The sequence below is a fragment of the Coregonus lavaretus genome, assembly GCF_964263955.1.
Source record: "Coregonus lavaretus genome assembly, chromosome: 13".
NCBI lineage: Eukaryota > Metazoa > Chordata > Actinopteri > Salmoniformes > Salmonidae > Coregonus > Coregonus lavaretus.
In genome coordinates this window covers 13,522,752-13,540,395 of record NC_140000.1, presented here as the reverse complement: position 1 = coordinate 13,540,395, position 17,644 = coordinate 13,522,752, and the positions used below count along the sequence as shown (strand labels likewise).

The 17,644-nt window shown below is 39.8% G+C and overlaps 1 protein-coding gene across 3 annotated transcripts in view; it reads right to left on the bottom strand.

The window, feature by feature from the left end:
• Positions 1-4,433: 4,433 nt before the first annotated feature.
• LOC311139187 (B-cell receptor CD22-like) overlaps positions 4,434-17,644 on the bottom strand; it is a 28,206-nt gene continuing 14,995 nt past the window's right edge. For 2 of the 3 annotated variants that reach the window (XM_084174081.1, XM_084174080.1), the window contains exons 2-10: positions 11,768-11,843; positions 10,387-10,749; positions 9,910-10,200; positions 9,402-9,653; positions 8,992-9,252; positions 8,779-8,875; positions 8,591-8,677; positions 8,376-8,451; positions 4,434-5,032 (exon numbers count right to left, since the gene is read on the bottom strand). In XM_084174081.1, coding sequence (XP_084030207.1) covers positions 4,967-5,032; positions 8,376-8,451; positions 8,591-8,677; positions 8,779-8,875; positions 8,992-9,252; positions 9,402-9,653; positions 9,910-10,200; positions 10,387-10,749; positions 11,768-11,822 — 1,548 coding nt within the window. In that variant the 5' untranslated portion in view covers positions 11,823-11,843 and the 3' untranslated portion in view covers positions 4,434-4,966. The remainder of the gene's footprint in view (positions 5,033-8,375; positions 8,452-8,590; positions 8,678-8,778; positions 8,876-8,991; positions 9,253-9,401; positions 9,654-9,909; positions 10,201-10,386; positions 10,750-11,767; positions 11,844-17,644) is intronic. The other variant, XM_084174082.1, reaches the window with a different exon arrangement.

Here is a 17,644-nt window from a genome sequence, read left to right as displayed (position 1 = left end):
CAACCTAATGAAACATTCTTGTAACCTTTTATAGAAGAGACAAAATGTGCTCTGTGAACATTCTTGCAGCATCAGTCGAATGTTTTATACAAACGTATTATAATCATCAGCACGACTTGACAGTTTTTGTGTTATGAGAACATTTGCCGCAACCTAACGAATGTTCTGGGAACTTTCACAGAACCAATTTTGGTTTGCTGGGAAAACATTACTGGCACATTGTGTTATTATCTTACAACCTAATGAGAACTTTTGGGGAATGTTCTGTGGTGGTTGTTACAGGTGTTGTGCACAACATTTTAGAGAATGTTTGGAGAACATTCCAAGGACATTTCATGTAAAACATATATTTTATATACATTTATATATTTACCTTTTTTGGTTTTTGTCATCAAAAGTATTATTTTAATGTTTTTGGTATGTTATCATCCTAATGTTAGATAAAACCCTAACTAGAACTTAATGGGAATCTAAGCTAATGTTCTGGGAATTTTCCCGTTTGCTGGGTGTATGCTAGTCATGGCTCATACTATATAACTACTGCTGTACACAACTTTTCTATTCACATACTGCCCATACTGTCTATACACACCATTCACATACATATATTTTTTATTTTCCGGGCTCAGGTCCGGATGCTAATTATCTGTAGTTCTATCCATTTGCCATGGGTTTTATACTGTGTATTTAATTACTGTTTTCTCAACATAGCTCATTTTAATATTTATTCTACTATAAATTGCATTTTAGTTACGCTATTTATACACACAGCATATTTACTTTAATACCGGATTCTTGACATAGCTCACTTTAATATATATGTGTAGAAAACATTAGGACCACCTGCTCTTTCCATGATGACAGAGAATGACCAGGTGAATCCAGGTGAAAGCTATGATCCCTTATTGATGTCACTTTAATCCACTTTAATCAGCATAGATGAAGGGGATGAGACAGGTTAAGCTCTTAAGGATTGGACCCTTTTTTTCAATTTTCGCCTAAAATGACATACCCAAATCTAACTGCCTGTAGCTCAGGACCTGAAGCAAGGATATGCATATTCTTGATACCATTTAAAAGGAAAGACCTTGAAGTTTGTGGAAATGTGAAATTAATGTAGGAGCATATAACACATTAGATGTGGTAAAACATAATACAAACAAAAAAATTTTTTTTATTTTCTTCTTTTTTTGTTCCATCATCTTTTAAATACAAGAGAAAGGCCACAGTATCATATAGGAGTTTAGGCGCAATTTAGATTTTGGCCACTAGATGGCAGCAGTGTGTGTGCAAAGTTTCAGATTGATCTAGTGAAGCGTTGCAATACTGAACTATTTTGCATCAAGTCTGCCCAAATGTGCCAAATTGGTAAATTCATACATTTTCAAGTACATAACTATAGAGAACATAAAACAATTATATGGTAATACAAAATGTAAGTTTACACACTCCCAGAAATGTCATACATGATGGATCATTAGCTTATACACTAACTTTCACACAACTAGATGGCCGGGCAGGGTGGGTATGTAGCCAGAGACAGCAAGGGTTCAAACTGTAGAACCCAGTTCCTACATTTGAATATGAAAATTGATTTTATCAAACAAAACTATGCTACATTTAATTTCTGGGACCCTCAGGATGACAAATCAGAGCAAGATTACTGAAAGTAAGTACATTATTTACCTTCAGAGGTGAATGTATCAAACCAGTTGCCGTGATAAGTGTTTTGTTTTTGTGCACTCTCCTCAAACAATAGCATAGTATTTTTTCACTGTAATAGCTACTGTAAATTGGACAGTGCAGTTAGATTAACAAGAATTTAAAGAAGGATGTTTAAGCCTTGAGACAATTGAGACATGGATTGTGTATGTGTACCATTCAAAGGTCCAATGGGCAAGACAAAGATTTAAGTGCCTTTGAACGGGGTATGGTAGTAGGTGCTAGGCGCAACGGTTTGAATGTGACAAGAACTGCAACGCTGCTGGGTCTTTCATGCTCAACAGTTGCCCGTGTGTATCAAAGAATGGTCCACCACCCAAAGGACATCCAGCCAACTTCACGCAATTGTGGGAAGCATTGGGGTCAACATGGGACAGCATCCCTGTGGAACGTTTTCGACAGCTTGTAGGGTCCATGCCACGAAGCTGTACTGAAGGCAAAAGGGGGTGCAACTCAATATTAGGAAGGTGTTCCTAATGTGTACAACACTTTTGGATTGCTGTTACAGTGCTATTTGGGTTGGTAATTTTGATTTCTTTTGACATTTCACATATATACTGTATTTCTAATTATATGGCAATATTGAAGGTTAACAATAATTCTGTTAACAGTTTCTGATACAACACACACCTTACTTTTATTTTCCTGCATAAGTAAAAGCAGGAAATGCATCACCTATGCCTCTACTGCCATTCATTCCAAATAGACTGGGTTGGATTTCTCCCTGACCACAATGGCTGCCATTTTCATACATTCTGGAACTTTGAGAGTTTATGACATAGCCCATCTAGTAATTTAATAGGATCTCTATACCTGTGACTAGGTAGACATATTTCACTAATCTATCCCTTAATATTGATAAAGATCATTAGTCACTCCCAATTCTAAATACAGTAACAGTTCCAAGCAAAAATGCTGCATATATCCTACGCTAACATAATACTAAAACAATGTCTGTTCTTCAAGTGGACATGTGTATGGTGAGAAAGTGTTGGTTCAACATAGAGCGCCCCTCCCTCGCTTGTCATGTAGGGCTTTTCTGATCAAGTTGAGCAGTGACTCATTCAGGAAGCAACAAGTGGTCTAGCTGTAGGACCTCATTCATAGAGAGTGGTTATAGCACCTGAATGCATATTGTTGGGGAGTGAGTGAGTACACTCTATGGAGAGAACAGTAGAGAATCAGACCAAAGGCCTTGTGTAAGTCTACTCTTTTCACACCACCCCTTGCTCCCTCTCATGGTCTGTCTATGTAACATATCTGATATATTCATATTCTGGGTACTGTAGTCATATAGTCAAGAGGAAAGCCTGACTTCCATGTGCAAAGTGGAGTTGGGTGGGAAATTCCAACTCAAACAAATGGGGGAAAATAAAATTGCCAGTGTGTAAAATCTCATTGTAATACTGCAAAATGTACATATTTAAATAGAGTAAACACAAGTGTATAGTAAGTCCTGACATAAAGGCATTGCTGTCAGGTGTTGGTAAAATCACTGGGGAAGAATATGATGTGGCTGTCCATGGTTCTGATTTCTGCGTGTGTATGTGTGTGTGTGCATTCGTGCAAGTAGACAAACATGTTGACTCACCCTACTTGTAGAGAAACCAATGCAATCCTCCTCTCTTTCATGTTGATGAAACGGTCTATCACTCTGTCATACAATACAAGCTTTTTTGTCCTAGGCTACCTGGCTAAAATGCTTGCTCACTAGCCTAACTTCCATTCATGGGACACGTTACCAAGTTAACATTAGCCTTCTACATCTAGCTACACATTGAACTTCCATCCTCTTAGGCCAGGGGCACAACAACGTACGTATTAATGGTTGGATCAGAATCGCCATAGAGATCCTATTAAATTACTATCGGGGCTATGTCATGAACCCTCAAAGTTCCAGAATGTATAAAAAAAATTGAAAATATTGTAAAATACCAAAATAATGATTTGAGTGCAGCATTTCCCTTGTGTATCTTTTACATCGTAGTTGTTTTATGCTGTTTGTACTCAGAGTATATAACTTCATAGGGGATCACTTTGGGATACATTGTCTAGATGGGCTTTTACTGCAAAACCATGTATTGTGATCCAGATCTACAACACAATTGTCATGACAATCTTTGATGTAAATCTATAGCAGACCAGATATAACTGGTGGTGCATTGGGTTTGTTCACCTTTCAGCCCTCTACTCCTATTGCTCATCATTCCTATTTCATATAAACACATGATGTAATACCTTCTACAAACCAACAGGAGGAGATGTGGTGATTTACAGAGGCCACCATGACCTGAGAAGAGTTTCAACCAGATAACACAGCCACAAATGCAATGGGCTATATCGTAAAAAATCTATAAAAACAAAAATGTGCTTTTTGGTCTTAATTGAAGGTTAGAGTTAGGTTTGAAATCAGATTTTAAGAAGATAATTTGTAGATATATGTTGGTTTATGACTTTGTGGGTGTGTTAACTAGTGAAGACCCCTGAGAAGAGGTAGACAAGGGGAGACTTCTGCTTGACCTTTAAAAAATGTTGTACTTGATTTATGAAGTTGATTTATGATGATAATAGATGTTTGTTTTTCCCCACACAGCAGATCAATGTGGAGCAGAGTGTCACAGTAAGAACATAAACTGTGGTAGAAAATAAGGATGAAAAATAACTCAGTAGTAGATTGGGAGATTCAGGAACAAACATTACAGACTATATTAAAATGCAATGAAACACATTGTTTTTTAATTTGATCTATGCTGTTGTTGAAAAATTACACATGTTCATATTTCATCTGAAGCAGATTTTCAAGGTACTGTAGTTTATAATTCTACATCTCAAGTACATACAGTATATCTCAATCTGGCCTGTTTTGACAAATGACACTATACTGTATCTGTCTGTACATTTAAGGGGGCCACAGAAGCACTGTGCTGACCTGAGTGTCAGTTACACATAAGTGAATTACAGGTGACTGTTTTTTCAAAGACAATCATATATATTTACTTCTCGAATATTATAACTGTATAGCCATCCATATCAGGTTCATTCTGAATCACCCAACCCATAGATAAAAACAAAAGCCTTGTAACATCCATAACACAAAGCCGCAACCCAAATAAGAATGTACCATATTCTTTAGCCATGAGAACCATATAGCTAACAAATATAAGCAGTCGCCAGCTCAGCTACATTAGGTTAAAATATTTTACTGGAACCTCTGAGCCAGACTCCCACATGCTTCCTGTTGTGTTCACATGTTAGCATAGACTCCATCATCTCCACCATCACACTCGAATGGGTCACCATCCTCTTCAGACTATAGGAAACCAGATCAGAGATATCATCAACAACAACAACAACACCTCTATTGTTATTTTAATCCTTTGTATTTAGAGCAAAGTTCTTCTCACATCTCTACAGTAGCTGTAAACATATGCAGTAGGCCTACAGTCAAGGTGTGAATTAAAGGGGAGCCAGGGGGGCTCAGCTCCCCTGAATGAGATATTAGCTCCCCTAAATGCAACAAAAGTCCAACTTTGAGGGGGTCTCTAATAAATGCTAATTTAACCATTCTCCTATTTGTTTAAACTGTAGTGGTAAATATGTTTTACAGTGGTAAATATGAAAATAAAAGCTTCCAAATGAAATGAACATTCATGGCTGTCATGGTTTAAACTATTTATTACTATGTGGCAGTGCTGTCCACCCAGTAGTGTTGAATTTTGGCCTCGGCTGAGCTCCTTGCGCATAGATTTTCCTTTGTATTTCCTGATTTTCACAATTTCTTTGCCATGCGTCCTTGATAAAAATAGCTTTTATTCCAATGCATTAGATCTATCCGTTGATTTATCATTGTTTGATTTTGTCAGTTGTTTAGAGCACTAATTGCTTTGTTTTTCAGGTGCGCATGGGTACTGGTGTTCTCTGTGCCATCTGTGGCCAGAAGTAGTACAACATTTATTTAGCTTTATCATTTTCTATTCATATTGTTTTCTTTCCTGGATCAGCTGATGATGGTCGACAATATCACTAGACAACTAGCCTACAGCTAGACACAAATGCGCATTAAATAAGGTGACTCTTTCGGTTAGAAGAGTTTAACGTTCGGTTAGAAGCATTCGATTTTGCAATGCCATAGGACAAACATTATTTTGGATTTGTGTGTCCATGAGAACTGTTTTCACGGCGAAACATAATGAAATGTTACGTAGGCATAGTTACACTTACAGTGCATTTTCCGAGACCTCCAAGATTCATGATTCATACAGGGTTTAAGTTCAATGTTCTAATTCAATTGTTAAATGCTTAATAATGACAAATAACATTGTCATAAATGTCATTAATGTAAGGAAAAGAAAGGTAGTGTTATATGTCACATGATCTATGAAGAATCAAAGAATTAACTAATGAATTATGGACAACTCATGAACTAGGGTGTAAAACATGTTTTGATTCAATTATATTGAATGTAGGCTACCTGTTCTGCGTGTGTTCGAACATGTGTGTAAAATTGCCTCGACTGAGAGGGTAGGCTAGGTGGTGTAGGCCTAGTGGAGGGTAAACGCAAGTAAACGCCGTTTACCCACCTTTTTCCGAACAATTCATTGAAAATATAGGGAGCGTTACCAATTTCTTTACCCCTTACCGGCAATCAGAGTTTACCCACATATTTTTTTATCACTACATAACTGGCTACTGGTAGGCCTATTTCAAGTTTATGGTAATACACATTGTAACCTAGTCTAGTAAGTTGACTTTGTATGTTAGGCAGTGGAGGCTCCTCAGAGGAGGAAGGGAAGGACCATCCTCCTCAGTGAATTTCATAAAAATAAAAATAGTGAAACAATAAAAAAGGTGTCCTTTTTAGATAAAACTATTCTAAATATATCCATGTCACCAAATAATTGATTAAAACACACTGTTTACTGTGAAGGTCTACAGTAGCCTCAACAGCACTCTCCAGGGTAGTACCATGGTGTAGCCGGAGGACAGCTAGTTTCCTTCCTCCCCTGGGTACATTGACTTCTAAAACAAAACCTAAGAGGCTCATGGCTCTCACCCCCTTCCATAGACTTACACAGTAATCATGACAACTTCTGGAGGACGTCCTCCAATCTATCAGAGCTCTTGCAGTGTGAACTGACATGTTGTCCACACAATCAAAGGATCAGAGAATTAATCTAGTACTGAAAGCATAAGCTTCAGCTAGCTTGCACTGCAGCGCATAAAATGTTGTGAGTAGTTGACTCAAAGAGATAGAAAGACAATAGTTGAACAGTTTTGAACAAATACATTTCTTCAAAAATGAAGGAGAAGAGAGAGATAGCTATATTTCATTATATTTTTTGTTTCACTTTCACTTACCTAGCCAGTGAATGCAGCTAGCTAGTTTAGCCTACTCAAACACCTGGCTCAAACAGAGAGGGATGCTATGTTAGCTAGCTGGCTATGGCTATCCAACACTGGAACTCTTCCAAGTCAAGGCTTTTGGTTTTATTAATTTATTGCCACCGGGGCCCGCCGGTGTAACTGCTAAACTGCTTGATTTACATTGTACTGCATGATTGTAGCGGGTTTATTAACACATTAGTTCTAGTAGCTAATGTTAGCTATGTTAACTATGATGTTAACTAATATGTTGACAACGATGTAGGCTGTGTGTTGCGGTTATGGTATGAAGCTGTTGTATTGCGTAATGAAGTTCACAAGCGAAGGGAAAAGGTGAGAGGAGGAGAGCGTGTAGATGCGAGAAGGAAATATATAATGAGAAAATTATCAAGCTGTTTGTATGTGGCTGCTATGAAAGTAAACTGTGTTTGCGGTGATCATGGGTGTATTCATTCAGTCCATAATATTGAAAAACATTTCTTAAATGGAAGCAAACGGAACGAAACAGGGATAAACATACCTGAATTTGTCCAATAGAAACTCTTGTTTGCAACTGCTGGACTAATGATTATACCTTAGATCAGCTAGATGCAGGCAAGTGTGCAAGGCGGTGTTGACTGTGTCAATGTCTGTCACCTTGATTACTCACATTATTCTCTCGACCTGTGCAGCTAGGTTGTAAACTTTCATTCATATTTTAGATTGTAGCAACCTCATGATGGGTATAGGGAACATTTTAGTATCATGTAGTAGCCTAAAATGGACTATGAATGACAGTCATCCAATATGCTGTAATAGAAATAAGACCATGCTCGTACAAAAATTAAACAATCGTCCTCCCTCATCTTAAACGGCACTGACCGCAACTGATGTTAGGGTGACCATCCCGTTTTTTCTAATAATGTAGTCCTAATCATTGGCAATCGCTGAATGTCATTGGCAAACTTTTTGGTGTTTTGTAAGAGATGTATATTTCCATTCATCAAATGGGGCAATTATAGACTACATACAGTTTGGATGCTGTAATTATTTTTGAGTGGACCAACATGCACAGGTAGCTTACTTTTTGAAGTGATTTGTTTGACAATCAGAGGAAAATATCATTACTGGTTGTGTTCATGCCACATTGCAAGGTAATACATTTTGACTGTTTAATTTACGTCTTTATTATTTATTGAAAAAAACTCTGCACGGGCAAGCGAATGCACTCAATAGAGGCCCCCCTGAATGTTATGGTGTAATTCACACTCTGTCTACAGTACATACAGTACCTCTATGTTGCCGTATAGCTGATCGTTGGTGTAGTAGTTTGTGTGGATTTCACTGCTGGAGTCTTTCTGCTCTTTCCTGTGGATAGAGTTAGGGCCACTATGTGATGCATTCTCTTTATATGACACAACAAGAGTGAATGTAGGCTAATAGTCTTTAGCAACTCAGCAGGATGTATACATTATGATCACAGATAGAACAGCCTGTAGAAAAATACCTTGATGGTGAGGGATCTGAGGAAGCACCCTTTGCTGCATCCATGTCCTGCATACTGGTTATTGGCTGGTTACTATGACTCCTTCCACTGATGAGAAAAATGCCAAGATATCAAAACAGAACAAAACAGCTATCAAGAAACACAAATCTACATAACTCCCTCCAAAAATAAATAAAAGTGTAACTTACCCCTTCTTGGTCGACAGGCAAGCTGACATGATAATTAGTATTACTACCACCACTAATGCAGCAATACCAATTGAAACGTACAGCATGAACATCTTATCTGTCCAAAAACAGATAAATATGATTTATTCAATGTACCCATACTATTCCTTATGATATAAATATAGCATAATAATAATTAATTATTGATACACTTCCCTCCACTGTTTCCCTTACCATTTGTGGGCACAGTGAAGGACAAGGTGGCATTGCCCTGTGTGTTGCTGGCATTGCAGTGGACGGTCTCTGAGAAGCCTAGTGCCCTCTGTAGGGTCACCATGGTAACTGACCCATGCATCTCTACCCTGGTACTGGGCAGGGGTCCTGCTGGAAGAGACCACTCCACAGTGCCGGGGGGCTCCGAATCCACAATGCACAGACAAGTTATCATGGAGCTGTCTGAAGTGCAGGCAGAGCCCACTTTGATCACAGGGGGGTCTGGGATGAGAATGATGAACAGTTGTTTCAACTGAACATGTAGTGCTAACTACATCCTCAAGAGCATTGTCTTAATATTATATACACAGACATGACATGCCCCTTAGTGACAACATGTGGATGAATCAACTAACTCTGGATCTACTTACACTCTACACTGAGCTTCAGTGAGCTGGATTGGCCTTGTCCCTCTGTGTTGATGGCAGTGCAGTAGAGGGCTTCAGTGAGTCTGGTCACATTCTCCAGTGTGATGGTAGGTCCCGTGGTGGGCAGAGGCCCTCTGCTGTTGTGCCATCGGTAGCTGTGGACAGCAGGGTTACTGTCACTGGAGCATCTCAGCTCTACAGAGTCTCCTTCCTTCACACTGGACACTCCCTCCACCTTCACGTCCACTGGGGCATCTATGAATAACATAATTAGCAAGAATTCCATTACTATGTAATAAACATCTTAGGACAGATTCAGTGGATCAACCACATGCCCTCAATCTATTTTAATTTCCAAAGGTTAAGAGTGGACAAAGTTTTAGTTTCCTTATCATGTAAGTTTAATTCTAGTTTCACTTTCCTCATATTCACAGAAATATTCTGTTTTCACAGAAGTGAAAGTGAAAATCTTCCGAACAGTGTTGTTAACACACAGGTGTGGACCACTTACATTTTACATTTAGCGTCTTGGAGCTTCTCACTGTCTTCCCTCCCCTGTACGCTGCTGTGCAGACCAGAGGCTGGTTGTTATCAGCGATGGTGGATCTAATAGTCAGGGATGATGTCACTTCCCACTGGCCGTTGGTCTGCTGCTGTGATTGGATGCTGGGTGTTCCAGAGTGGCTCCAGGTGAGGAGAGGGGGATCAGATGGGCAGGAGTGAGACACAGAGCAGGAGGCAGATACCTCCTCCCCCACCTTCACCTCCTCCCTCACTGACAGAGAGGGGGGGTCTGGAGAGCCTGAAATTAAGAGATGACAACAGTTATAGCAGTGTGCTTCCACTTATTCTTGGGTCTGTCCTTTCTGTACCATTACAATTATAATCAACAAGAAGCTATAGCTAATAAGATAACATTAGGTTAAATAGGATACTATAATTAATACATTTGAAAATCTTCCTTGTCAATTTTCCACGGGAAACTTACTGCTCACTGCAATGGAGACTGTGTCATCTTTGTATGAAGCTTTGCTATGATCTTTGATTTCAAGCCTGAAAGTAAATGGTCCTTTGTCACTGTGATGGAGGGGGTCGATTCTGAGTGAGCAGTTATTCTGCCGGAGGTCTCCCACCAGCTCTGTACGACCCTTGTAGTCTTTGATGACGCTGGAGCTGTCTGGGTGGTATATAACCTCATAAGCGCCTTTGAACCAGATGCCAGTGAGTTCAAAGGGCTTTATCTTTGGTTCTGGGTAGTTGAATGAGCAGGGAATCACGATGCATGAGCCATATAGGCCGGAGACTGAGCTGGGCACCTCAGCAGTCCATGACGAGGCATCAACTCCCATCACTCAAATAGCAGTGGGGGAAATGTTAGTCAGAGGTGTTGGACACAGTCAAGGAATATGAGTAAATGAATGGAATGCAGCTAGTTAGTTCAGCCTACTCAAACACCCGGCTCAAACAGAAAGGGATGCTATGTTAGCTAGCTGGCTATCCAAGGCTGGAACTCTTCCAAGTCAAGGTAAGCTTTTGGTTTTATTAATTTAAAGCCACCAGGGCCCGCCGGTGTAAATGCTAACTGCTTGCTGCTGACTGTACACTGTAGTCCATGATTGTAGCGGGTTTACTAACGCGTTGGTTCTAGCAGCTATGTTGACTATGACGTGACAACGATGTAGGCTGTGTGAGGTTAGTAGTCATGATATGAAGGTTAGGCTTGGAAAGTTTTTTTCACCTGGTCACAGACAGCTGATGTGTTGTGCACTGAAGTCCACAAACAAAGGGAAAAGGTGAAAGGAGGAGAGTGTGTAGATAGAGAAGGAATTGTATATACAATGAACTGTTTGTATATGGCTGGTATGAAAGTTAACTGTGTTTGCGTGTGATCAGGTGTGTATTCATTGTGGCGATTCTGTTGAAAAACGTTTCTTAAATGGACACAAACGGAACGAAACAGGGATAAACATACCTGAATTGGTCCAATAGAAACTCTCATTTGCAACTGTTGGACTAATGATTATACTCTAGATCAGCTAAATGCAGGCAAGAGTGTGCAAAGCGGTATTGACTGTGTCACTGTCTGTCACCTTGATTACTCAAAATTCTCTCAACCTGTGCACCTACGTTGTAAACATGAATTCCTAGGCTAGGTTGTATCAACCTCATGATGGGTACAGGGAAAACTTGAGCATCATGTAGTAGCCTAAACCAATCGATGTTACATTGAGCTGGGTGAATGGAATGTGAATGACAGTCATCCAATATGCTGTAATAGAAATAAGGCCATGTTCATAAACGGCACAGACTGCCACTGCATTTGACTACAATATTTTTTACTGTATACAGAATCTATATTTGTAGCCTACCTCCAAGCCAAATGCAATGAATAAGAAAACGGTGTGGTAATTTCTCACTCCCCATCTCCTCCCCTCAGTGCTGGACCTGAAGGAATAAGGAACATTTTATTATCACTAGAAAGTTAGCATTGCATTTGATACTTTTAATATCTAAACTCCAAATCACTTACTTGCGTAGTTTGACAATTCTTGCTCGTTCATGTCAGATAACCACCCTCCTTCAGAGACTAAGGTCTCCTTCAGAGACATCTAAAATGATTTCTTTATTTTTGCCATCACGACTTCCCATATTTTGTCTCTGACTGATGGTAGGTGAGTTAACAATTCCCTTGATGGTTAACCGGCCTCCGCTCAGTACCCTGCCCTGAACCTTAGACACCGTCACTAGCCAGCTACCACCCAGTACTGCTGCCCTATGTACATAGAGTCATTGAACACTGGTCACATTAATAATGTTAACATACTGTTTTACCCACTTTATATGTATATACGGCCCAGCATTTCAAAACTTGTTCTGTGAAAGTTCCCAAATATTCTCACAACACAAAAACTGTCCAGTCGTGCTGATGATTTTTGAATGTTTGTATAAAACATTCGCCTGATGTTGCAAGAACGTTCCTAGAACATATTTAATCTGTTCTTTAAAGGTTCCTAGAATGTTTCATTAGGTTGTGGGAACAGTCTGGTGAGAACATAGTGGGGACATCAAAAAATATATGATCCCAAAACTGTCCACTTGTGCGGGTGATTCTACAATGTTTATTTTAGGGTGCAAAAAAGCCTTTGTATTCAGGACAAAAGTTAATTGCTTTGCCAAATTTTTTCAGTATTACTTTAGTGCCTTGTTTCAAACAGGATGCATGTTTAGGAATATTTTTATTATGTACAGGCTTCCTTCTTTTCACTCTGTCAAAATGGTTAGTGTTGTGGAGTAGCTACAATGTTGTTGATCCATCCTCAGTTTTCTCCTAACATAGCCATTAAACTCTGTAACTCTTTTAAAGTGACCATTGGACTCATATTGAAATCCCTGTGCGGTTTCCTTCCTCTCCAGCAACTGAGTTAGGAAGGACACCTTTATCTTTGTAGTGACTGGGTGTATTGATATACCATCCAAGTGTAGTTAATAACGTCACCATGGTCCTCTGTAGCTCAATTGGTAGAGCATGGCGCTTGTAACGCCAGGATAGTGGCTTCGATCCCCGGGACCACCCATACGTAAAAATGTATGCACACATGACTGTAAGTCGCTTTGGATAAAAGTGTCTGCTAAATGGCTTACTATTATTATGCTCAAAGGGATATTCAATATCTGTTTGTTTTTTACCCATCTACCAATAGGTGCCCTTCTTTGCGAGGCATTGGAAAACCTCCCTGGTCTTTGTGGTTGAATCTGTTTGAAATTCACTGCTTGACGGAGGGACCTTACAGATAATTGTATGTGTGGGGTACAGAGGTAAATTCAAAATCATGTTAAACACTATTATTGCACACAGAGTGAGTCCATTCAACGTATTATGTGACTTAAGCAATGTTTTACTCCTGAACTTATTTAGGCTTGCCATAGATGTCACAGATATTTTGGGGCAGCGTGCAATTGTCATGATGACTGAAGGAATGTCCACCAGAGCTGTTGCCAGAGAATTCAATGTTCATTTCTCTACCATAAGCCATATCCAATGTAATTTTAGAACATTTGACAGTACGTACGTCCAACCGATCTCACAACTACAGATAAAATGTAACCACGCCAGCCCAGGACCTTCACATCCGGCTTCTATACCTGCGGGATCGTCTGAGGGGAGAGGGGGGGAGGGGTGCTGAGGAGTATTTCTGTCTGTAATAAAACTATTTTGTGGGGAAAAACTCATACTCATTGGCTGGGCCTGGCTCCCCATTGGCTGGGCCTGGTTCCCATGTGGGTGAGCCTATGCCCTCCCAGGCCTACTCATGGCTGAGCCCTGGCCCAGTCATGTAACATCCATAGATTAGAACCTAATTTATTTATTTCAATTGACTGAATTCCTTATATGTACTGTAACTCAGCTAAATCTTTGAAATTGTTATGTTGTGTTCAGTATACTTATTGACTCAAGACATTTAAGCTTTTAATTTTTTGTTAATTTGTAAACATTTTGAAAAACATAATTCCACTATTACATTATTTTGAATTGGCCAGTGACAAAAAAAATCTTACTTTAATCCATTTTAAATTCAGGCTGTAACACAACACAATGTGTAAAAAGTCAAGGGGTGTGAATACTTTCAGAAGGCACTGCAATTTGGCTGAATAGGCTTGTGCACATTTACATGAGTGTTTCATTAGTTAGTTAAGTTACTGACTGACTAAGCTAATTCTTATTAATGTTTTTGGTGTTGCATTTCAGGTGATGGGCCCGTTTTCATGAAGCATCTCAGCGTAGTACTGATTTAGAATCAGTTTTGCCTTTTAGACCACAATGAATATGATTAAATTGACAAGGGGGAGCTGGTCCTAGATCACTGTTCCTAATCTGAAGACTCTTTGTGAATATGGGCCCGGGAAGAAAGTTGTTGCCCAATACCTTGCACAGCAGTCGTTTCACCACAGGACCCTGGGGGTATTACAGTTAATGCTTATGAACTGAATATTCTATGTTAATTTTCATATATCAATCACACTAACAAAAGGGTTCAATTGTTCATGCTAACATTGCTTTGGTGATGAAAAGCACATAATGCATTTATGGTCATCTCACTATCATGCCACTGCATGCTGTTACATGGGCCTGGATGGTAACGCACATCCTCTTCAAGCTGCCTGACTGAATACTGGGGCCTATAGTGGTATCGAAAGCAAGGGCCTTACCTGGGAGTACAGCAACAGTCCCTCTCTCTCTCAAATCAAATTGAATGACATTTTATTTGCCACGTGCTTCATAAACTACAGGTGTAGACTAACAGTGAAATGCTTACGGGTCATTTTCCAACAATGCAGAGATAAAGATAAAGGTACAAAATGAATAATAATAGAAAGTGACATGAGGAATAAAAACACAGTGAATAATGAATAACAGTAACGAGTAAAGCCATTCTGCCAATGTATTGTATGTAACCTCTCAAATTCATACAATCTAATACAAACACAAGCACTGACTTATATACAATTTGTCTACTTGTCCCATTCTTTATTCTTGTATTGGATATATATATATTTTGGTTGACACACGTGTGATGTGTCTAATATACACTACCAGTCAAAGGTTTGGACACACCTACTCATTCAAGGGTTATTATTTATTTTTCTTACCATTTTTTACATTGTGGAATAATAGTGAAGACATCAAAACTATGAAATAACACACATGGAATCATGTAGTAACCAAAAAAGTGTAAAACGTATAACTTTGAAAGTTTCTTCAAGTGCAGTCACAAAAACCATGAAGCGCTATGATGAAACTGGATCTCATAAGGACCGCCACAGGAAAGGAAGACCCAGAGTTACCTCTGCTGCAGAGAATAAGTCATTAGAGTTACCAGCCTCAGAAATTGCAGCCCAAATAAATGCTTCACAGGGTTCAAGTCACAGACACATCTCAACATCAGCTGTTCAGAAGGGATTGTGTGAATCAGGCCTTCATGGTCGAATTGCTGCAAAGAAACCACTACTAAAGGTCATCAATAAGAAGAAGAGATCTGCTTGGGCCAAGAAACACGAGCAATGGACATTAGACCGGTGGAAATTTGTCCTTTGGTCTGGAGTCCAAATTGGAGATTTTTGGTTCCAACCGCCGTGTCTTTGTGAGACGCGGTGCGGGTGAACGGATCATCTCTGCATGTGTAGTTCCCACCGTAAAGCATGGAGGAGGAGGTGTTGTGGTGTGGGGGTGCTTTGCTGGTGACACTGTCTGTGATTTATTTAGAATTCAAGGCACACTTAACCAGCATGGCTACCACAGCATTCTGCAGCGATACGCCATCCCATCTGGTTTGGGCTTAGTGGGACTCTCATTTGTTTTTCAACAGAACAATGTCCCAACACACCTCCAGGCTGTGTAAGGGCTATTTTACCAAGAAGGAGCGTGATGGAGTGCTGCATCAGATGACCTGGCCTCCACAATCACCCGACCTCCACCCAGTTGAGATGGTTTGGGATGAGTCGGACCGCAGAGTGAAGGAAAAGCAGCCAACAAGTGCTCAGCATATGTGGGAACTCCTTCAAGACTGTTGGGAAAAGCATTCCAAGTGAAGCTGGTTGAGAGAATCCCAAGAGTGTGCAGAGTTCATCAAGGCAAAGGGTGGCTATTTGAAGAATCTCAAATACAAAATATATTTTGATTTGTTTAACACTTTTTTGCTTACCAGATGATTCCATATGTGTTATTTCATAGTTTTGATGTCTTCACTATTATTCTACAATGTAGAAAATAGTCAAAATAAATAAAAACCCTTGAATGAGTAGGTGTGTCCAAACTTTTGACTTGTACTGTACATGGATAAAAATGTTTTCACACTGGACATGAGACTTGCATTTGTTGTATTTTAGACCTGTTGAATCATAAGCTCTAAGTGTATTTGTCTTGATGTTTAAGTTACCACAGAAGTTAGTAAACGTGAAGACCAATGTGACAAACATGCTATGAAAAAGTTATTGTTTTATTAAAATTAAAATTAAAATTAGTTCTTTAAACAAAACTTTACTGCATTTGGTCATCCCCAAAATGTGGCCTTTGAAAGCCTTGATAACACCATCCTTCCTCAGTGAATGGTCTGCGGGAAGCTGACAACAGGGTGGCAGGTTTGTTGATGCGCTGCGCTAGAGTTTCATAGCCCAGTAGACTCACCTGGGGATAGGGGGGTGGACACATGTACAGTGGGGAAAACAAGTATTTAGTCAGCCACCAATTGTGCAAGTTCTGCCACTTGAAAAGATGACAGAGGCCTGTAATTTTCATCATAGGTACACGTCAACTACGACAGACAAAATGAGGGAAAAAAATGCAGAAAATCACATTGTAGGATTTTTTATGAATTTATTTGCAAATTATGGTGGAAAATAAGAATTTGGTCAATAACAAAAGTTTCTCAATACTTTGTTATATACCCTTTGTTGGCAATGACACAGGTCAAACGTTTTCTGTAAGTCTTCACAAGGTTTTCACACACTGTTGCTGGTATTTTGGCCCATTCCTCCATGCAGATCTCCTCTAGAGCAGTGATGTTTTGGGGCTGTCGCTGGGCAACACGGACTTTCAACTCCCTCCAAAGATTTTATTTTATTTATTTTATTTTATTTTCTATGGGGTTGAGATCTGGAGACTGGCTAGGCCACTCCAGGACCTTGAAATGCTTCTTACGAAGCCACTCCTTTGTTGCCCGGGCGTTGTGTTTGAGATCATTGTCATGCTGAAAGACCCAGCCACGTTTCATCTTCAATGCCCTTGCTGATGGAAAGAGGTTTTCACTCAAAATCTCACGATACATGGCCCCATTCATTCTTTCCTTTACACGGATCAGTCGTCCTGGTCCCTTTGCAGAAAAACAGCCCCAAAGCATGATGTTTCCACCCCCATGCTTCACAGTAGGTATGGTGTTCTTTGGATGCAACTCAGCATTCTTTGTCCTCCAAATACGACAAGTTGAGTTTTTACCAAAAAGTTCTATTTTGGTTTCATCTGACCATATGACATTCTCCCAATCCTCTTCTGGATCATCCAAATGCACTCTAGCAAACTTCAGACGGGCCTGGACATGTACTGGCTTAAGCAGGGGGACACGTCTGGCACTGCAGGATTTGAGTCCCTGGCGGCGTAGTGTGTTACTGATTGTAGGCTTTGTTACTTTGGTCCCAGCTCTCTGCAGGTCATTCACTAGGTCCCCCCCGTGTGGTTCTGGGATTTTTGCTCA